The sequence below is a fragment of the Pseudorasbora parva genome, chromosome 16, assembly GCF_024679245.1.
Source record: "Pseudorasbora parva isolate DD20220531a chromosome 16, ASM2467924v1, whole genome shotgun sequence".
Taxonomy (NCBI): Eukaryota; Metazoa; Chordata; class Actinopteri; order Cypriniformes; family Gobionidae; genus Pseudorasbora; species Pseudorasbora parva.
In genome coordinates, this window is record NC_090187.1 from 38,375,193 (window position 1) to 38,394,803 (window position 19,611).

Consider the following 19,611-nt stretch of genomic DNA (forward strand, 5'->3'; position numbering starts at 1 on the left):
AGATCTATCTGAAAAACTACTCCTTCCTTTAAAAGAAAAGCTTGAGCAAAAATGAATTTTCTATATTGTTTTGCAACCCATATGGATTTTTCTCTCTCTGTCTAACATAAAATGAGATGTTAGGACAGAGTGTCTACGCTGATCTTATCCATACAATGAAAGTGAATATACCACAGCCGTAAAGCAAGATTTTTCAGTCAAGTTTGTCTGTGAATGGCAAGTTAAAGGGAAAGTTCACTCCAAAATTATTATTATTTTTTAATTAATTACTCATTATTGTCTTTTAAAACTTCTTAATTCTTTTTTTAATTTTTGAAACTCAAATTAAGATATTTTAAAGGAATTTCTCCTCCATGGACAGTCACATTCCTTTAGGCTTTTATTCACATATAAACATTAATCAGTTCATTCGAGGTACTCAGCATGTTTGAGCTTCTGCAAGGACCAATGAGGTTCAATCTCTAAAGCACTACATTCATATGGGTTAGTTTCACAATCTCTTTATATGAACTTCTTGAAGCAATAACATGGTATTTGTGTGGACTGCCTATGGAGGGACAGAAATCTCTGATTTTATTTAAAATATCTTCATTTGTATTTTGAATAACAAATGTCTTATTGGTTTGGAATGACATGAGGGTAATTATTTTAATGACAGAATTTTAATTGTGGGGTGAACTATCCCTTTAACTTTATTTTTCCTCAAACAAAGCTTTTGCTTGGCTCCAGTAGATTTGAATGTTCTTTTGTGATCTTTTGTGATGTTTTTTGGTAGGGGGTCTAATGGTACACATATCCGTAACAAACAGTCTTTCAGATCGGTACACATGTGCACCAAACGAATACAGTGTTGGTTTAAACACTTTTCATTCTTTGATGTTTGGAACGTTGAAGGAGAGCTGCTGCCGGATAAGTGCACAATCCAAGTTTTCTTAAACATGAGAAGTGCTTTCTATTAAACTAAATCATAAACCTACACGACTTGCCTTATGTGTGTGTTTAATGTGTTCAAATTTCATCTTATACTTACCTATACATTTTATAAATTCGTGCAAGCAGATTGGAATAGGAGTACAATAATTCTAACCTTATTCTAAAATATTTTACTAACATATTTTGTATACAAAACACTTCAAATCTCTACCCCCAATTACAACAGCACCATGAAGTGGATGTAGATGCTGATTGCAGCAATATTCACAGACTCTTTATTTTATTTGAAGACAGATATAGTTTGGTAAACCACCGTAAAAAAAAAAAAAAAAAAAAAATACATGTCTGGGTACCGAAAACATACCGAAATGTGTTATTAAAACTGAGGAACATACCGAATTGTAATCTTTTTGTACCATTGCACCACTACTTTTTGTAGTTTCACTGTCCCTATAGTCCCTATCCTCTTACACTGTAAAAAAAAAAAAAAAAAGCCAATTTTTTTTTTATTTTTTGAATTTTTTACAGGAAAAACTTTTGCTGTACAATCGACTTGGATGTTTAACTTTAATTATGTTAAACTGACTTTAAAAAATGAGTTACATCTGGTATAACTAATAAAAAAAAGTTGAACATTTCTTAACTTATTTTGATGAGTTAAAACAATGTTAAAACATTTGTTGTCATAACTTATTGAACATATAATTTTTTACAGTGTACATTGTCTGGAAAAAGCAGCTATTTAGATAATCCTTTGGTGTTCTGTGGGTCATGTTCCTTACAACCTCCTTAGTGATTTTCATTTTGATTAACATCAGTTTGCCTCTGGAACAAATAAAATTGCAGACCATACTCACCTAGAGCAAAGTGTGAATTAAAAGCATGTGCAGCTTTTGGTGGACTAAGTCTATTTAAGAAAGATCTAAGGATCTCCACTTTTAAGCTAGAACGTGTGTACATAATGAGACTTTGAGCATTCAGCCCCATTCTTCCACCTAAAAGGTGTTTGCTCATACAGTGCTTCACTAGAAGACACATCAATGCTGTCTGAGTCTGATAAAGTGAACGTAATGATGCCTCCTAGCACTCCACATCAGTGGTTTGAGCAGTGCTGAGAGGTTTAGACAAACCCCCAATCATACAGATAGAACAAACATTTTAAGGCTTGCACTTTCCTGTGTGTTTGTGGGTAGCTCTCTCCAAGTGGCACTTGTCTGTGTTTATATCTGTTCTCATCTATTTCTTTTTTCATTTGCTCTCAGGGCCACACATTTAATTTCGTGTTTCATCAAGGAGGAAATTACACGCCTGTGAGAATAAGCTGAGGTGATGTAAGTGCACTGAGACACCACTGATTCTTTGCCTCTTTAATTCAGCAAACGTTTCTAATGCATAATGCATGTCAAGGCAGCCATCAATGGGGTCTCGGCACACCAGCTCTATGCATTGTCTGTGTGTGAATGTGTGTGTGTGTGTGTGTGTGTGTGTGCATAATATCCTGGGATTAGAAAAAAAAGCTAATAACAATCTATGGTGATTTCGGTCATATAACAAACAAGGAATGTTTAACTTAAATAGTTTAACAGTCCGTTAGAATAGCCATTACATCAAGCACTGAATTTTCACAAATTGTTTCACGTTGATGAAATTTCCATGAATTAAATCAAGATTACCAGATTAGTCGTAGAATGTGTTAACAAATGGATGTGTACCAATTACAAAGCCACTTTGGCGGATTCATAAAGTCATAGGTGCTGTAAAAAAGTGTATGTCATAGCTCTGTTAGCCCGTTTGTAGCTAGTAACTACAAACTGAAAAGCGTCTTTCTCCTTTGCCGGTCATTTAAAATTATCTTTGTATTCTGATCAAGGTTTATTTAAAAAAAAATGCATATACAGTTGTTGTTAGAATTATTGTCTCCCTTGGTAAATATGATCACAGATGGCTGTAAAAATGATTCTGCAATGTTTATCCTTTACAGATATCATTCAAAAAAAATTGCAAAACCCTTACCTTTCATTGAAGTAAAAGAATGGAAAGTCACATAAATGCAATACATTTTCTCTAAAATACGTTGTACAAGTACCCCATGTCCATGGCTAAATATACCACTGGATCTTTAATGTTGTGTGCTTGTTTTTTTTCCTGGAGGTACTAGACATCTTGTTCAGATATGGAGCTGGGAATCTGAAGGATCTGGAGCGATTCTTTATGGAGGAATGTTAGAATTGTGTTTTTTTATTTTTATAAAAGATCAAAAGGATAAAAACAATCAGATTTTTTACATATTTGATCATATTTACCAGGGGTGCCAATAATTCTGACCACAAGTGTATATGCATATTGACTGCGATTGCTGAGCATTCAGATGTGTGAATGCCAATGAATAGGTTTCCACATGTATTATAGACCTCCTTCCTTGGTTGAATCAGCTCAGTTACACCCCACCCCTAGTTTATTCACACATAAGGGGATACGACATAGGCTGACAGGAAAAATGTGCCTCTAACTACATTTTTTGCAACACTTCTACACATACTGTTCATTTCACTGCAGTTTTCATCTGAAATTAACAGTAGTGGCGTTAAACGTTTGCTCAGTTCCTTGCACAATACTACTATGTCATGACTTACTATAATGCATGATTTGCAAACTAATGCATTTTTGTGTGTACATATTCATGGATTTTCGAACATAGTAAAGTTGCATGGTATCAGCAGAGCTTTAAAGATGCAAGCTAATATGGCATGGTTGCATCAGCAATGCATTTTTTAATCTCATGCTATTTTAGTGTAGGTAGTACATTATTTTCAAAAGCATTAACCTTTTAGAGCTACACACTGGACATTTCATTTCAGAACTGTCACTGTACAAAAAAAACAACCAACGCCACAAAACATTGTCAAATTCGTGTTCATCTTTATAGAATGACCTTGAGCATGCTTTTGGATATTTAACTTTAAAAAGTGTTGTGACTCATGCAAGAAACGACATAACATTTTGCAGAAATGCCACCACATGCACGCTTTCCCAGTGAGTCTGGGTTGGATACTTCACCCATAATTACGTTTACATTATGGGTAATTTTTTTTTGCAGGATGCAGTTAAGTGCTCACAGAAGAGGCTTCTGCAAATGATGTAGATGTAATCCCTCTGGTTCTACTCAAATGCTCTGAGCGGGATTCGAACCTGTGTTTCTGCAGTCTCTAGTGTGCCTCTTGAGTCCTGGGGAGTGAGGTTTACCTGCACAGCACTTACAAGCTGGTCATTTTTATCCAAAGATAAAGAAAAAATCCTAACCCTAACCCACTTAAACCTCACTCCCATCTGGATCACAGCACAAATGTACCCCTTCGGTTCCACTCGCACACCTCTGAGTGCGATTCAATCCTGCATTTCTGCAGTCTCTAGTGCTTCTCTTGAAGCCTAAAGAGTGTGGTTAACCGGCACAGTGGCATGGTTAGTGGCTAGCTGGCCTCCGTTACAGTCACCCCCCTAAAGCTCAATCCCATCCGGGGTCACGGCACAAATGTAACCCCTCTGGTTCCGCTCGCACAGCTCTGAGTGAGATTCAAACCTGCCTCTCTGTCATCTCTAGTGCACCTCTTGAGGCCTGGGGAGTGAGGTTTACAAGCACAGCGTTTATTTGCTAGCCTCCGTCTTTAGCATCAATTGCTAATGCACCTCTTGAGCATGGTTTCCTCACACATCTCTTATAACCTCTGTTACATATACTCGTAAGAGAGAGCAAAATTATGAGGGTGCAATACCTGTGGCAGTTCCATACACAAGCATCAATGTCATGAACTTGATGCGAGTCTTAAACGGAAACCAGTGCAGAGAGATAAACAGAGGTGTGCCACGGACTCATTGAAGACACGACATGCGTCTGTGTTTTGAATTATTTGCAGAGGTTTGGCTGCACATGTCTAGCCAGAAGAACATTGCAGTAGTCCGGCCTGGAAATGGCAACGGCCTGGACGAGAAGCTGTGTTGCATGCTCTTGTTAGGAAGGGACTGATCTTCCTAATGTTGTGCAGTGTAAACCTGCATGTATAACTCGTCCTACTCACTCCCATCTGGTTCACGGCGTCAATGTAACCCGTCCTATTCTACGTGTTCAAAGCGGGATTTGAACCAGTGTCTCCTGCATGGGAGACGGATGCACTAACAAAGGACACTTAAGTCTCTAGCGCCAGTCGCTAGTGCACCTCCATAACGCATGCTGTTTGTGCAATGTGGTCTGTACAGGTCAGTGGATATTCAAAGATTACCCCAAGATTCCTGGCAGAACTCGATAGGATTATCGCTGATGAACCTAGATTGAAAACTAGGTAGCACATTAACAATCCTGTTTTGCATGTGCATACTATGCACTAATTGTAGTAATGACCCTAACTTGGTAAAAAAATAGGTACTAACCCTGAACCTACCTCGAAACACAAGCCTTAACCCATGTTGTTAGCTTACATTAGTCAGTATACTCTTTTAATTTTAGAGAAAACTGTCCCTTTAAGACTCATTTCTAAAGACAACTAGATGTAGCTGTCATTTTGGCCTATTTTCATCTATGACCACTGCATTAAGGAAAGCTGAGGGAAGGACCTTTTCAAAGCATGAAGATGGTTTTTGTTCTCTCAACTGATAATGCTATCACTCACATATAGCTTTATCTATCCTTTTACAGACAATGACAAAGATTAATAGCTTTTAACTTAATTTGAATATGTAAAAAGTAAACATTTATAATGATCATGTGAGATAATGAGATAATTGGAGTTCTGTATTTTTAGATACGCGCTTACCTGAGTCATTTTAATCACCTGCCACCCATTCTTGAGGATTAGGTTGATGTATTATGCATGAAGTCTAAAGAAGAGGGATTATCCTGATATGCACTGTGGGAGAAAGAGATAAATGAAGGAAGTTATTTCATTTGGCACAGCAGTCACAGATGGGGGTGTTCCTACCAGGCAGTTCTGACATATTTGTTTGGAGTTAGTCTAAAACATGCCTTGGCTTCATGTCTCATTAGTTATTGCTGAATCACTGAATTATCTTATCAACAGGGAATGACTGTTGACAGGGTCAGTCAAGCCAATCTGTCTAAAGTTGGTGAGAGTCATTTCAAAGTATCAGAATCATGTTATTTGGTGGCAATACTTAATGGAAAGAGGAAAAAATTCACATCTGCATATATCTGTCTAAAATGCCTACAACAATGGGATTACAAGCATCCTTTGGCTAATTCTCAAGCCCATTAAGATAAGTACACATATACATATATATATAGTTTAAAAAGTAAGTATACTATATACACAGTTTATATAGTTTTTTTTAACTAAGTATATACACAAAGTATATATAATACACACACAGACAGTCATCATGGCCATTGAATGAACTTGTATGATTGTGCCTCTTTACAGTTGGTACTAATGTTTCACAGCCTCACATAATGTGTTTTTAACTTTAGATGAATTCCTTAAAAAAATAATACATAAATTAAGAACAGCCTAGATTATTGATTTAAAGCTTGTTTGATTGAGATCATGTTGAGATGATTGTTCTCTGCTGTTGAGTCAGATGATGGAAGGGTTGATCAATGTGACAAATCTTGCTTAAGAGTTTGGTACAGCATATAACATATAGGAATGTCCCAGCAGGTAAAACAGGGCTACTGAGAATGCAAACAAACCTGAAACTATCAGTTATTAATAAGAGCCCACAGATGTTCGAGTCCTATTATGTTTCTTATCATGAATAGTCCTGCTTACAAAAAGCGTGAGACTCCAAATGGTCAACTCAGTGTTTGATTTAATACTTTTAAATCTAATACTTTTAATCTAAACAAACAAAATATTTTTTGGAAAAAGCCCTTTCCCTTATAGCATTTGTATTCATTAGATGCAAACTGAGGTTGGACATAATTAACCTTTAATAGCTTTGCTGTGTGCATATTTAAATATGGAAATGGTCTCACATATGCATACGGAAAATACACATCTGCATATATCTGTATAAAATGTCCACCACAATGGGATTAAAAGCATCCTTTGTCTAATTCCCAAGCGCATTAATCTAGGTACACTTGAAAGCAATTTTAAACTACACATAGTTTATCATTGTGTTGAGCTGTGAAGACGATAACATGGCGACAGCTCTGTTTAAGCTGCTGTTTAGAAAGCTTAGTGCAGATATTCACTAACCCACATATATGCAGATAAAGTCCCCCTCTAACAAAGGGGAAACTGGCAGTCTAGCCATTCTTTAAAATTATCTACCTAATTATACCCTACACAATCGAAATGAGATAAACCTGCCTTTGATCAGGCTTTCGTCATTGTTGTAAGCATTCATCCAAAATGTGTGACCATGCTTTAGATCATAGTGTTCCAGCAGGCTCTACATAAACAATCATAAAATAAACATCGGCTAGATTCACACTGCCCAATCCGCTGCCTTTTCATTAAACAAATTGGAAAATTAATGGTTTTTACCCAGATCGGGATCCCACGGTTTCCTTCCATAATTACTAGCTGGAATGCCTCACTCTCTGGCGAGTCCTCACCTCATGTTTTGTTATAGTGGCCGAAGCATTACGAAGTGCCTAAAAATGACAGCGTGTCTATAATGGATTACATGAAACATAATGAGATTGGCATTGTCAGCATTTAATCATGAAGCAAATGAAAGGAAATCAAGGGGAGCAAAAAAGGAGGGGTCGTATGGATTTTTCTTCATCTCTTGTTGTAATAACTACAGTTGATTGCATCTGTTATGCGTCTGAATCAGTAACCACTGAAATATATTGAAATCAGTCTTTTTGGTGGGCCAAAATATAAATAATATTTTTCAGTGCATGTGTGACATTCTGTAGCTGTGTGGAGCTGATATTTGTGTTATAGATGTTTTCTGTCTGACCATTATTGCATATTTTATCTATTCCCATTTGAACTTGTGCTTTTTCCACCATTTATTTTGTATTACTTCAAGCTGTATTTTTTTTTACGCTTTCTGTATTGCCAAAAGTTTTGGGACACCTGCCTTTACATGCACATTACCTTTAATGACCCCATTCTTAATCCATAGGGTTTAATATGCAGTTTTAACAGCTTCAACTCTTGGGAAGGCTTTCCACAAGGTTTAGGAGTGTGTTCATTGGAATTTTTGACCTTTCTTCTAAAAGCGCATTTGTAATGTCAGGCACTGATGTTGGACGAGAAGGCCTGGCTCGCAGTCTCTACTCTAATTCATCCCAAAGGTGTTCTATCGGGTTGAGGTCAGGACTCTGTGCAGGCCAGTCAAGTTCCTCCCCACCAAACTCACTCATCCGTGTCTTTATGGACCTTTGTGCACTGGTGCGTAGTCATGTTGGAACAGGAAGTGGCCCTCCCCAAACTGTTCCCACAAAGTTGAGTGCATGAAATTATCCAAAATGTCTTGGCATGCTGAAGTATTAAAAGTTCTTTTCACTGGGACTAAGGGGCAAAGCCCAACCCCTGAATAACAGCCCCACACCATTATCTGCCTCCACCAAACTTTACACTTGGCACAATGCAGTCAGGCAAGTACCGTTCTCCTGTCAACCGCCAAACCCAGACTCATCCATTAGATTGCCAGACAGAGAAGCATGATCCGTCACTCCAGAGAACTCGTCTCCAATGCTCTAGAGTCCAGTGGCAGCGTGCATTACACCACTACTACACTCTAACGCTTTACATTGCTCTTGGTGATGTAAGGGTTGGATCAGCTGTTCTGCCATGAAAACCCATACATGAAGCTCTCTATACACTGTTTTTGAGGTAATCTGAAGGCCACACAAAGTTTAGAGGTCTGTAACTATTGGCATGCGCTAACCCCACTGTGATATTTATTTATTTAGTTTTTGTTTTTTTTAACATCACTTCATGGCTGAGTTGCTGTTGTTCCCACTTTGTTATAATACCACTAATAGTTGACCGTGGAATTATTAGTAGTGAGGGAATTTGAATTATTGCACAGGTGGCAACCTATCACAGTAACACGCTTGAATTCACTGAGCTCCTGAGAGCGGCCCATTCTTTCACAAATGTTTGCAGAAGCGTCTGCATGCCTAGGTGCTTGATTTTATACACATGTGGCCATGGAAGTGATTGGAACATCTCAATACAATGATTTGAATGGGTTTCCCAAAACTTTTGGCAATATAGTGAATCTAACAGTCCTTTTCACCATCTGTTATCCTTTCTTGCTAATGCTCATGTTTGACTTTAAATTCCAGAGCTGAATGCAAAAATGCATTCTTCACAACTGCAATGTTAATGCTCAGATGTCAGCCAACGTATGTCAACTGAGCGCATAGCTTTAGCAAGCCTTGTTTGCCCTTGCTCCTCCCTCTTTCTTGTCCTCCGCCAGCTGTGTTTGAGGTGGATGTCCAGTATCCGGCTGTTGTAAAGCCATTCTCTTCACACCAGGGTGGAAGCTTATCCTTTGAAACTAGCAGATGAATGTAAAGGTGATATCCCTCAAGCATCTGTCAGTGTCAAAGTGGAACATGTCAACGCACTAAATCTGAAAATAAAATGTTACCATTTAATTATATTAATTCAAAGGTTGTCAAACATTAGGTTGCTTATTTATGGTTGAAAATGACCATCTTATTCTCATTTCCTCTACAGCAGAGCCACGGCCAGTCCCTGGCTATAGCACCTAATATATTCAGCTATTTTGGAAAGCACTGGGTATAGTTTGTTCCAGCAATTTTAATTGATATGGCAGTTTGATTGATTTGATATGCAATTACTTTTCTGTAACACCCGAACTGAGCGATGCTTCAAAGAATACAGTTTTTTTTTTTTATTATTATTATTATAATGACCATTCATGATTATTGAGCTTGTGCTGAACTGTGTACATATAAACATGCTAGGCAAATGTCTTGTGCATGACATGGCACTTTATGGCATTTTTAGAAGTTGTTCCACTTTTAGAAAACACGTCCCACAACTCTTGCATCTTTCTGTTTTTTCTTCCTTTTTACTGCCCTAGGTCTCAAACAGTAACAAATTTGCAAAACAAATTTAGCTAACATGCGGATGTTCTGAATATCAGAATAGGCAATAGGCTGCAGGTAGATAAATATTGATTAGTTGATATTGAATTACTTATATTTTACACACAACATTGTCAGTTATTTATTTTGTTCTGCCAATTAAACAATTACGATAAAGTCAACACAGAAAGAGCAAGTGGTGTTTTTGTTCTTGGAAAAAATGAAAAGCTTGAAATATCCACACCAGTATGCACAGACATGAAAACAAAATTATCATAATGCACAGAATTTTCATAATTACTCAATATAACAATGCCTGCAACTTTACATGCATATTTGACAGGTATAAGGTAGTTGGGTCATAATTATCAATGTCTAAAAATTATATTGGCAAAATGTAGTGGGGGGTTTTTTCTCAATTGAAACATGCTAAATGTGCAGTGGTGGAGGGTCCCCAGGACAGGGTTGAGACCTGGCTTAGAGGTTTCAGCAGCCAGGTCAGACTCAAATCTGCAGGGTCCCTGTGAGGTAACATGTGCCGATCATCTGCACAGCTCTGACTAGTATTATTTTTTTTATTTTTTTGTTTTGTTAAAGTCCCAGGCTGAATCCGAAATCACCCCCTATACCCTCAAACAGGGCTTTACTTAAGGGCAGCATGGCCATTTGTAGTGGTGTCCAAAACCATAGTAGACGTTAACTAGTGCAGTTCTATCCCATATTGCAGCAATAACAAATGTACAGCTGATACGCTCAACATGTCTAAATTTACTCACTCGTATCCATTCACTCCTTTAAGTGAACTGTATTAGTGGACTAACGTAGGGAATAGTGATTGAGGGTTTAGGGGGCGATTATTAGATTCAGCCCAAGTGTCCGTGTTATCACTTTCGCTCCTAACTGGGTTTCTGTGTGTGGAAAAAGGTAAGTGAAAAAACCTGAACTGGAGTGGAATGATTACTGGATGTTTGGAGAGGGAATGGGAAATTCACCATCACGCTACTCCACTTATATACACTGTTCCAGACCAGATTTCAGTCTATGTGTTGCTTGGTACTCAAAGCTTGATGCTTTGGCTTTTTTTTCTTCTTCTTTTTTTAAGACTATTTTGGTTTAACATTTAGGAACTGACAGATCAATTTGTATTTATTTATTTATTTGTCTAAAACATGTTATTTGTGTAGAACTGTTAGGAACTGTTGTATAAAAAAAAGTCACACTTGCAATATCAGATGATTATTTTTAATGTAAATTTCATGACCACATTAATAGGAAACATGGGCAGTTCATTTTTTTTATTTAATGTTACAATCCATCAAGCAGTTTGTAACAACATCGCTCTTTATACTATTTCCATTAATTTGCACAGTTCAATTAGTAAATGACTTTAAGTTGTAGCATATGGAAAATGTATCTATAAGTTTGAGACAACGCAAAAAAACAACACCAACACTGAATCACAGAAAATGTTTAAACAAAATGTGTAATGCTCTGAAATGTTCTAATGCATTGTAACTTTAATGTTCATGCATTCAATTATTTAGTGGCATTATAATTAACTTAAAAATTCTGTCCACGCTAAGGTTCGTGTGCTATGTCAGGCTTGGTTTAACAGACATAGCCCTGCATTGACTATGACAGTGTGGGGAGTTCGAGACTGCAGCTCTGATCATTGTGCCTCACACTTTCAAACTCGTCATTTCACAACACCGAGGCGAGGAAACGAGCCAGCGCTATCAACACTGCTGCCCCGAGGGCTCTTCCTACTCAAGTCCTGAGAGCCACAGAGGAATCTAGGAATACCACTGCAAAATGAAGAACACTATCGATTCGAAAACATTTCCGATGTTTTCTTTTTTACCGTTTGTGTCTCGATAAACTGCTTGACGGATCATACCTTCAGTTTGCTGATCACGGCACCGATGAAGAAAACATAAGACGGCAGCGAGATTAAGACCTATCTTGCCTTTAAAAATATCGGAAGGGGGGACATCATGCAAGGACGACAGCAGTGCTTCACCCCTAGTTTTACATCGACTTAAATAAAGCGTTCGGATTACTGATACAACGCACGCCTGCACGCGCTTCAGTCAGAATCGAACCGCACGAGCTTCTTCATCCCGGTTCCGCAAAGAAACTCAACCCAAAAGTGTTGAAGAGCTCCATGCATTCAAAAAGGTGGGTTCCCGGTGATTTCTTGATAACTTGTCAAATTATTTTAAAATAGTCTGCAGTGGTTACTGAAGACTTCTCATAAATTGTAGTCTATAGCCAATATTATACCGCCCGCATCGCAATGTAGCTAAATATGTGTTTTGGCTCCCAGAATGGTCTAATAAGAAAGATTGTAATATATTTTTTCTATTAATTAGAATAGAAGAAAAGAAAAACGAGGTTTTTAGATATCAAGCTACTGTCACTAATGAGTGTTATTTTGCTCTGAAATAATAGCTACACGCTTTTTAATGATCAATTAAACTCACAAATGGTGAGACTACATCTGTGCTGGTTCACAACACCATCTACATCTCATTGAAGACGCATAATATGCCATATTTTGATTTTACGTCCATTCAAGTAATTTTCTCGAATCTGAAATAATAATGTAGACATCACATTTGAACTGTAAACAATATAAACTAGTGGTTATTTCAAAACCTTATGCGAGGAGGACGCATCTCTGGAGATATCATTCATTCTCCACCACTGTGCAAGCGCCATCTGTTGGGCTGCAACAGCTGACCACTAAAAACACAACCATTACATATGTCCACATTCCCTCTTCTTCTGTGTGACCTTTCAATTACCTTGACCTGTCAGAATCTCTACAATACTTTTATGATCAGATTGCTTTAATTATTAGCTTTTATTTACTTTACAGATTGGAAGCATCCTTCATCTTATGTTCACAAAAATGTGATCATATTACGTATTTTATAGGGTGAATTCAGGTTGGGACACTCAATAATTCACATTTAATAACACATTTAAAAACAATACTCTCTGGGAGTCTGACATATGAAGACAATGCGATGACTTCAAGCTTGCTATTGTTAATTACATAACATATTGGCTAAGATGCTTTGGAAGCCTTGGGCATTGATGACAGTATGTTGCATAAGAGAATGCATTTATGTTGAAAGATACAGACCATTGTCTAACAGGTGAGCATACACAGTTTAGCTGGGTGGGCTTCTCTTCCATTTCTGATTTGGACAGAAACTTCTGTCCCTTCTTGTTTATCATTAATAACCAGCCTGCTGTTTGTCACAAACGAAACAAATATTCCATATGTTCAGAAGGAACACATTCGAACGGTCTATCCACTGTATATACGCAGTCGACTTGCCGATGTTCCTCAACAGTTTTCTGTATCCCTTTGCCACCTCGACTCCTTTACTCTTGGCTGGTTCCTATCACAGCTAGGGATAAGGTGGTGAGTACTCTGGGTTCGGGCCATAATACCGAGCTCGGAGCCCTCTCCTCAGACATCACACCACATATGCATACTCTTTCACTCCATCTAATTATTTGTAAGTGTGAACTTGTGAAATGAGCCTTTAACTGCGCCCGAGCGCCACTGTCCTGTAGAGTTTAGTTCCTACTTCAATTAAACAGACCTGAACCAAAGTAATCAAGGTCTTTAGGATTACGAGAATCTTCCAGGGAGGTATGTTGAGACAAGATGTTGGAGCTACACTGAGGATGTTGGCCCTTCACTCCAGGATTGAACACCCATGCTTTAAGCCTTTTAATATATTTGTTTCTTCTCAAATGTAAGTGTGTATTTCACTACTTGGACCATCTAAAGAAACAAACTGTAACATTTTCAACAAATTAATGAAATAAATAAATAACTTTTATTTAAAGGTTTTCAAATCATGTCGTATTCCTGACCAAAGTAATAAAGTAACAATACTTTATAACAATGAATAAAGTAAAACATTTATAAACAATGTAATATTTCAGATTATTTGGAAATTTACTGTTAACCTATATGAGTGGGAAAACAGCCCCATTCTGAAGACTTACATGCTTGATTTATATGAAACAGCCATTTTATTATCTCAATGTTGCATATATTAGGCCTATAATAGACTATTTGATTATAATGTATAGCCTACTATTGTACTTGAAAGCTCTGGTCATGTGACTATTTATATGGGCCATGCAACAACAACAAAAAACTAGTGATACGCAAAAACTCTCTAGACTTTTATGTTGTGTGTGTACAAATGGCATGAAGTGTGTAGTAATTGGGTGAATTTGTCAAAAAAAAAATTACTTTTTGCCATGCACTGGTAAAAGAATTTGTTAATATACAAACAACTTTTAAAATGGATGCTACATCTTGATTCCGTCATAACTTTGCATGCACCCGCACAGGAAAGTATTATTTACACATTAGCTGTGTAGGCTTAAAGAGTAACATAGTGTGCTTACTTTCTTGAGTTCGCAGCCTACATGGCAAACGGGTAAAGTACTTTTTCAAAGCACAGGCGTAATTTGAAACTAGTGAGGGGTTGGTGGAGAAACAGTGACTTCTTATTGGTGCACTTCGCAGTGTAGGCTGCACCCTCTTGACACTAGCAAACTCGAAGATCGATGGCACGTTTCTAGTCAGGGTTAGGAATGTGTGAACACGGAGAATACCTGACAAAAGCAGCGATATCTGTACGACGGAAGGGCGTGCGGCATGATTTCGGGGTGTTGCGTTTCTTCGGCAACTTCTAATCGAACGGAAAGTTGCAGCATTGCTCTAATTCGCATTTCTTTACATTGCTGCTGTGAATAGGGAGAGGAGAGGAGCGCTGTCCCGTGCTGGATGGATGGTTATGGGGAAAGGAGCAGGACCATCGGCGCTACAAGTCTGCCAGTTCCTTGTTCTGTTTCTCTGTCTGTTTCCAGCAGGTAAGAAAAACATTTATCGTTATGAATTTAGTTTTAAGACTGGGAAGGTGATACGTTATTGTTTATTGCCATTTAATTGTCGAAGTATTGACGTAACATATCATTTGTAATCGCTACAAAAACAAGCCCACAAATGTATGCTTTGTTACTTAGCAGCAGTAAATGCAGTTGGGTGTATTTTGTTTAGTCATGACCCAGTTAAGTCTGGTGCAAGTTATTTATCATCCAACATCTCAGTGCACATTCCTTCATTATGCGCGCTTGGATAATGTTGTTTATCGCTTTTAAGTTTGCACTACTCATAATGCGTTTAAATTGAGGCGCTACATTTCAATTTAAGCCTTTCTCATTAAAAAAAAATGCGAACACGAGTGCGTATAAAGCTAGACTGATATTTTAGTTGTTTTATATCCATTGTTTAAACCGTATGATTAAAGCGTAATGGTCCGACGGTTCGGTTCGATTCTGCTGCTACCGCAGTTTCCCACAGCTCTGGCGGAGACGTGCTGTTGTGTTTGGGGGAGGGGAAGCGAGCCCTCCACATCTATAACATGCCTTCGATGGACTTGTGGGGGGAAATGTTCCAAAAACGATTTTACAGGAAAGTTAGTTTTCAGTATAGTGGTTCTTAAATGCTACAAAAATGTCGCAAGTTAACTCTATAGATATTTTTATATGGGTGTAAGTAAGGTTAAATTCACAAAAAAATAGTATGAATTTACAGTAGGCCTACTGTAGGCTAAATTCTAGGTAAGTTAGTAGGCCTACTACATGGACTTAACAGTGAACGGTAACTGTGATAAGGACCGAAAATTGTAGTGTGTTGTAAAATCACAGACATTATCACTGTCTGCACTACACTACAGACTTGTGTTTACAGATTAGCTGCAATATTTTCATGTCCACAGAGTGAAACTGATACTTAAGTTCCCAGCCTACACCGTACTGCTGTCATTTCAAGTTACTTGTTTTGTAATTTTCAGTGTTTTATCTTCAATTATTTGTTATTGAGAAATTGATGCCTGTGCATATTTGGTTGACAACTATAGAAGAATATAGACTCACCACAATATTGCAAACACCTTCACCTTAATTGTTATATTAGTAACATATAATTAAAATGATCGTAATGTAATATATTAACAGATAAATTACCTGGCCTGCATTGCATTTGCGGTAAAATTCCAAATTCAGTTTTTCTTTTTAAGGAAATTACTGCTCAAGCTTGTAAAATCCTGCACTGTAAAAAATAGATACGTAAAAAAATAAGAGAAAAGTACTGGCTGCTTATTACTTAGATGTTATCCAGTAATTTTACGGACATTTCAGTTGAACCTTAAACACAACGCAATTAAATTCAAAATACATGTAAAACCCCTGGGGAAAAAAAGCAGAAAATTCCATCCAATTAATATAGTACATTGTGCCTGATTTTGTTGTTGTTGATTTTTTTAAGAGTGTGGCATTTTTACAATAGTATATATTAAAATAATAAAAATATAATGTGGAAGAATCAATGGAAGAATGTCACATGATTATGGGTCGGCAGTGTTTTCCAAATGTGATTAATTTGTGTATATCTCATTATAATGGAATTTGCAAGTGTTGTTTTGATCTGTCAAGGTTCTGGTCAGTTGCAAGTAGTGTTCAGTTTGATTTCACATGCAGTGTCCCATCTTCTTTCAAGTTATTTAATACCAAGCAAAAGGCAATTATGCAAACACTAGTCACTGACATCTTAAATTAGCCTATTGTCTCTTATCAGATGGTCATAAATGGCTGGTAGGTGGAAGAAGTGTGTCTGCGACAACAAAGATTGGTGCGTGATCATTTGGAAACAAAGTCGTGTGTAGTTTTGGCATGCCTTTGCATTTTCTTAAATGAAAGAGATCATCTTTAAATGAAATTGATGAAAAAACACATTATTTAAAAGCCTTCGGATTTCAGTTCAGCTCTTGTAATCTGAGGAGGGGGAATGTGCTCGAAATTGCTTTTGCCTTTGATTACGGCCTTTTGCTCTGGACAGGTGGCTCTCTCATATCCAGTTTGACCTGTGGAATGGTGAGACCTACTCTGTGTTCCACCCATTGGTCCTGGAGCCAGTTTCTCTCCAGAGATCCTGTTTCTTTAAGGCTGTCCTTAGCCCCCCTTCCCTCCTGCCCTGCGTGGCTGATGAAACTCTACCTAATCCCTTTACACAGGGCTAATTTATGACTCTGCTGGTTTCTTCTCAATGGCAAATTGCATTGTCTTCATTCAGAGTCCTAGGAGTACACCCTCACACACACACACTCACACACACACACACACATAAACAGCTACCCCCTTCTGTTAAAGCCCTAAGTGATTTTTTTTTCAGATGTGCATTTGCCCTCAGTCACTGACACCCATGGTGCTGTACTCAAAAGCCCCCCCAACCCCCCCACGCTTAGCAATGCAAAGAGACGGAACAAGGTGTGAATGACTGAATTTGATGTGAGATGATTAGCACTTCTAAATAATAGACTTTTGTTGGTGTGAATGTCAGTTTGAAGGCTTCCTTACAGTTTGTCTTAATGCTATTAATTTGTGTTACACCTTAAACAGTGTGAAATTTCTAGATATCCAACTGGGAGCTTGGATTCAGCATTTTTCGATAAAGCATATCCCATTTACTAATATAAAGCGATGTAATTCACGGTGAGGTAATGAAGTTAGATAAGCCTGTCGAGAGTTTATTACTTTGTAATGATGCCTATTTAGATGCTTATTGCTTTACGCTTTGTATTACAATAGCTCTTAAGTGTAGAGATTTTCTCCCCTGTGATATAGACATAATACGAATATTCCATTAACATTTTGAATTTCTCATAAAGTCAACAAATATTGCCTACTTCAATGTTTTTTTAATTTATTTTTTGAAAAGGCAACGAGACAACAATAGCCTTGCTTTATATCTAAATAGGATACATTTAGAGCACTTAGACTTGATGGAAGTTGGCAAAACACAGAAACTTGGAACTTGTTTGGAATGCTGTTTTTTTTATTACTGGTGGAATTAAAGGCTCACTTTGTCCAGATGTAGAGAGAATTCATGTGTTGTTATGAGGTCTTGAGCAACTGGCATTCATGAACATAACACAATAAACTGAACGTCATTTAAACGTTAGTACTGAAATAATTTAAATAAAATGTATTACTGTATAAAAAGAGTGAAGAGTGGTTGTAACATTGAATATAGGAAAAAAACAGTCTATTCTTAATTAAAAAGATAAATGAGACGCTTTTTGAATTAAAATAGTTCGTTTTCAATTTAAAAGCTTAATCAGTTTTGTCAGCTACTTTACTTGATGCTTATTCAATTTCAGCTTTCTGTAAACTTGGTTTAACCATGGCAGTGTGTTTATGCCATCTTCTCTTTTGCATTACAGCAACTCTGCAGTGTAAGATCCTCAAGTGTAACTCCGAGTTCTGGGCCTCCACCTCCAGCTCTGGCCCAGAAGAGGAGTTCTGCACCGCTCTGCGAGCATACAACAACTGCGTCCGTCGCACCGCCCGTACATGCCGGGGTGACCTGGCCTACCATTCAGCCCAACATGGTATAGAGGATCTTATGAGCCAACACAACTGCTCCAAAGAAGGGCCCACTACCCAGCCTCGTGCCCGCACACCCCCGCCCCAAGTACAGCCACCACCCCAACCGGACATCCACGTACCCTCTGATGGCCCAGAAGTGTGCCATTATGAGCGGAGTCTACCACGTAATGCTGCGCATCCCAATTACACTCATTGCGGCTTTTTTGGGGACCCACATCTCCGTACATTCAACGATGACTTTCAAACCTGCAAAGTTGAGGGAGCCTGGCCACTGATTCACAATAAGTACCTGTCTGTGCAGGTTACGAACACTCCTGTTGTGCTTGGATCTTCTGCTACAGCTACTACTAAGGTAAGGAATTTTGTGCACACACATCTCATTTCTGCGCATGCTTTTCAACTAGCTCAACCGATAAGAACTTTTTATAGCAAGGAACTAGTTAATAGTGAAAGTGCGGTTTCACCATTGGGAAGAGAAAGCAGACTTATTAAGTACAGACTAGTTAGCATTTGGATGTGTTCCATAACAGATGGAGATGTGATAAAAGGAAGAATTGATGCAAGTCTGATTCATGTTTTTAAAGGAATGTCAGCAACAATAACATAGAATGTTACCAGACGCAAGTTCCATATTTTTTTAATTTATTTACTTATTTTTGGACAGTCAATGTTATTATATTCCTTGCCATTATTTGTGTGTGATTTAAGAGTCCTGTTGTTTTAACTAAGTGCTCAGTCCATACAGGAAACTGCTGATATTTTCTCTGCATTAGTTGGCCCTCATACCTCATAAATTATCATTGTTTTGCTTTACGGCCCATTGGACAAACTGGGGAGCTGTCTTAGAATTGGCCAGCTGTGGAGCCTAAGGTGAAAGCACAGGACTACAAGTTTATGTCTGATGTCCTTTTGCCTGCTGTAATTTTCTGACCAGGGTTAAATGTTTTTCAGAGTTTTTCCTTGTGGCAGAAAAACACAAGTACTTTGTACAGAGCAATTTTCTGCCATCAAGAACCTCTAATGATTCCTCATTAAGTAGAAGGACCCACAGTTTATTCTTGTAGGAAGGGAAGGGATCATGATATTTTTGTTAAGTTGGCAGTTTAAAAAAAATAAACGACAGTGGCTCAGAGACAAAAGCGAAAACAGGTCTGCAG

The 19,611-nt window shown here is 37.8% G+C and overlaps 1 protein-coding gene across 4 annotated transcripts in view; it reads left to right on the forward strand.

Annotated features, from left to right (window-relative positions):
- Positions 1-19,611, forward strand: part of rgma (repulsive guidance molecule BMP co-receptor a) — a 198,556-nt gene that overhangs the window by 174,861 nt on the left and 4,084 nt on the right. For 2 of the 4 annotated variants that reach the window (XM_067418928.1, XM_067418926.1), the window contains 2 exons: positions 14,763-14,878; positions 18,289-18,806. In XM_067418928.1, the coding sequence (XP_067275029.1) occupies positions 14,797-14,878; positions 18,289-18,806 (600 nt within the window). In that variant the 5' untranslated portion in view covers positions 14,763-14,796. Of the gene's footprint in view, positions 1-2,245; positions 2,265-11,607; positions 12,146-14,762; positions 14,879-18,288; positions 18,807-19,611 lie in introns of those variants that run through there. The other 2 variants (XM_067418925.1, XM_067418924.1) reach the window with 2 other exon arrangements.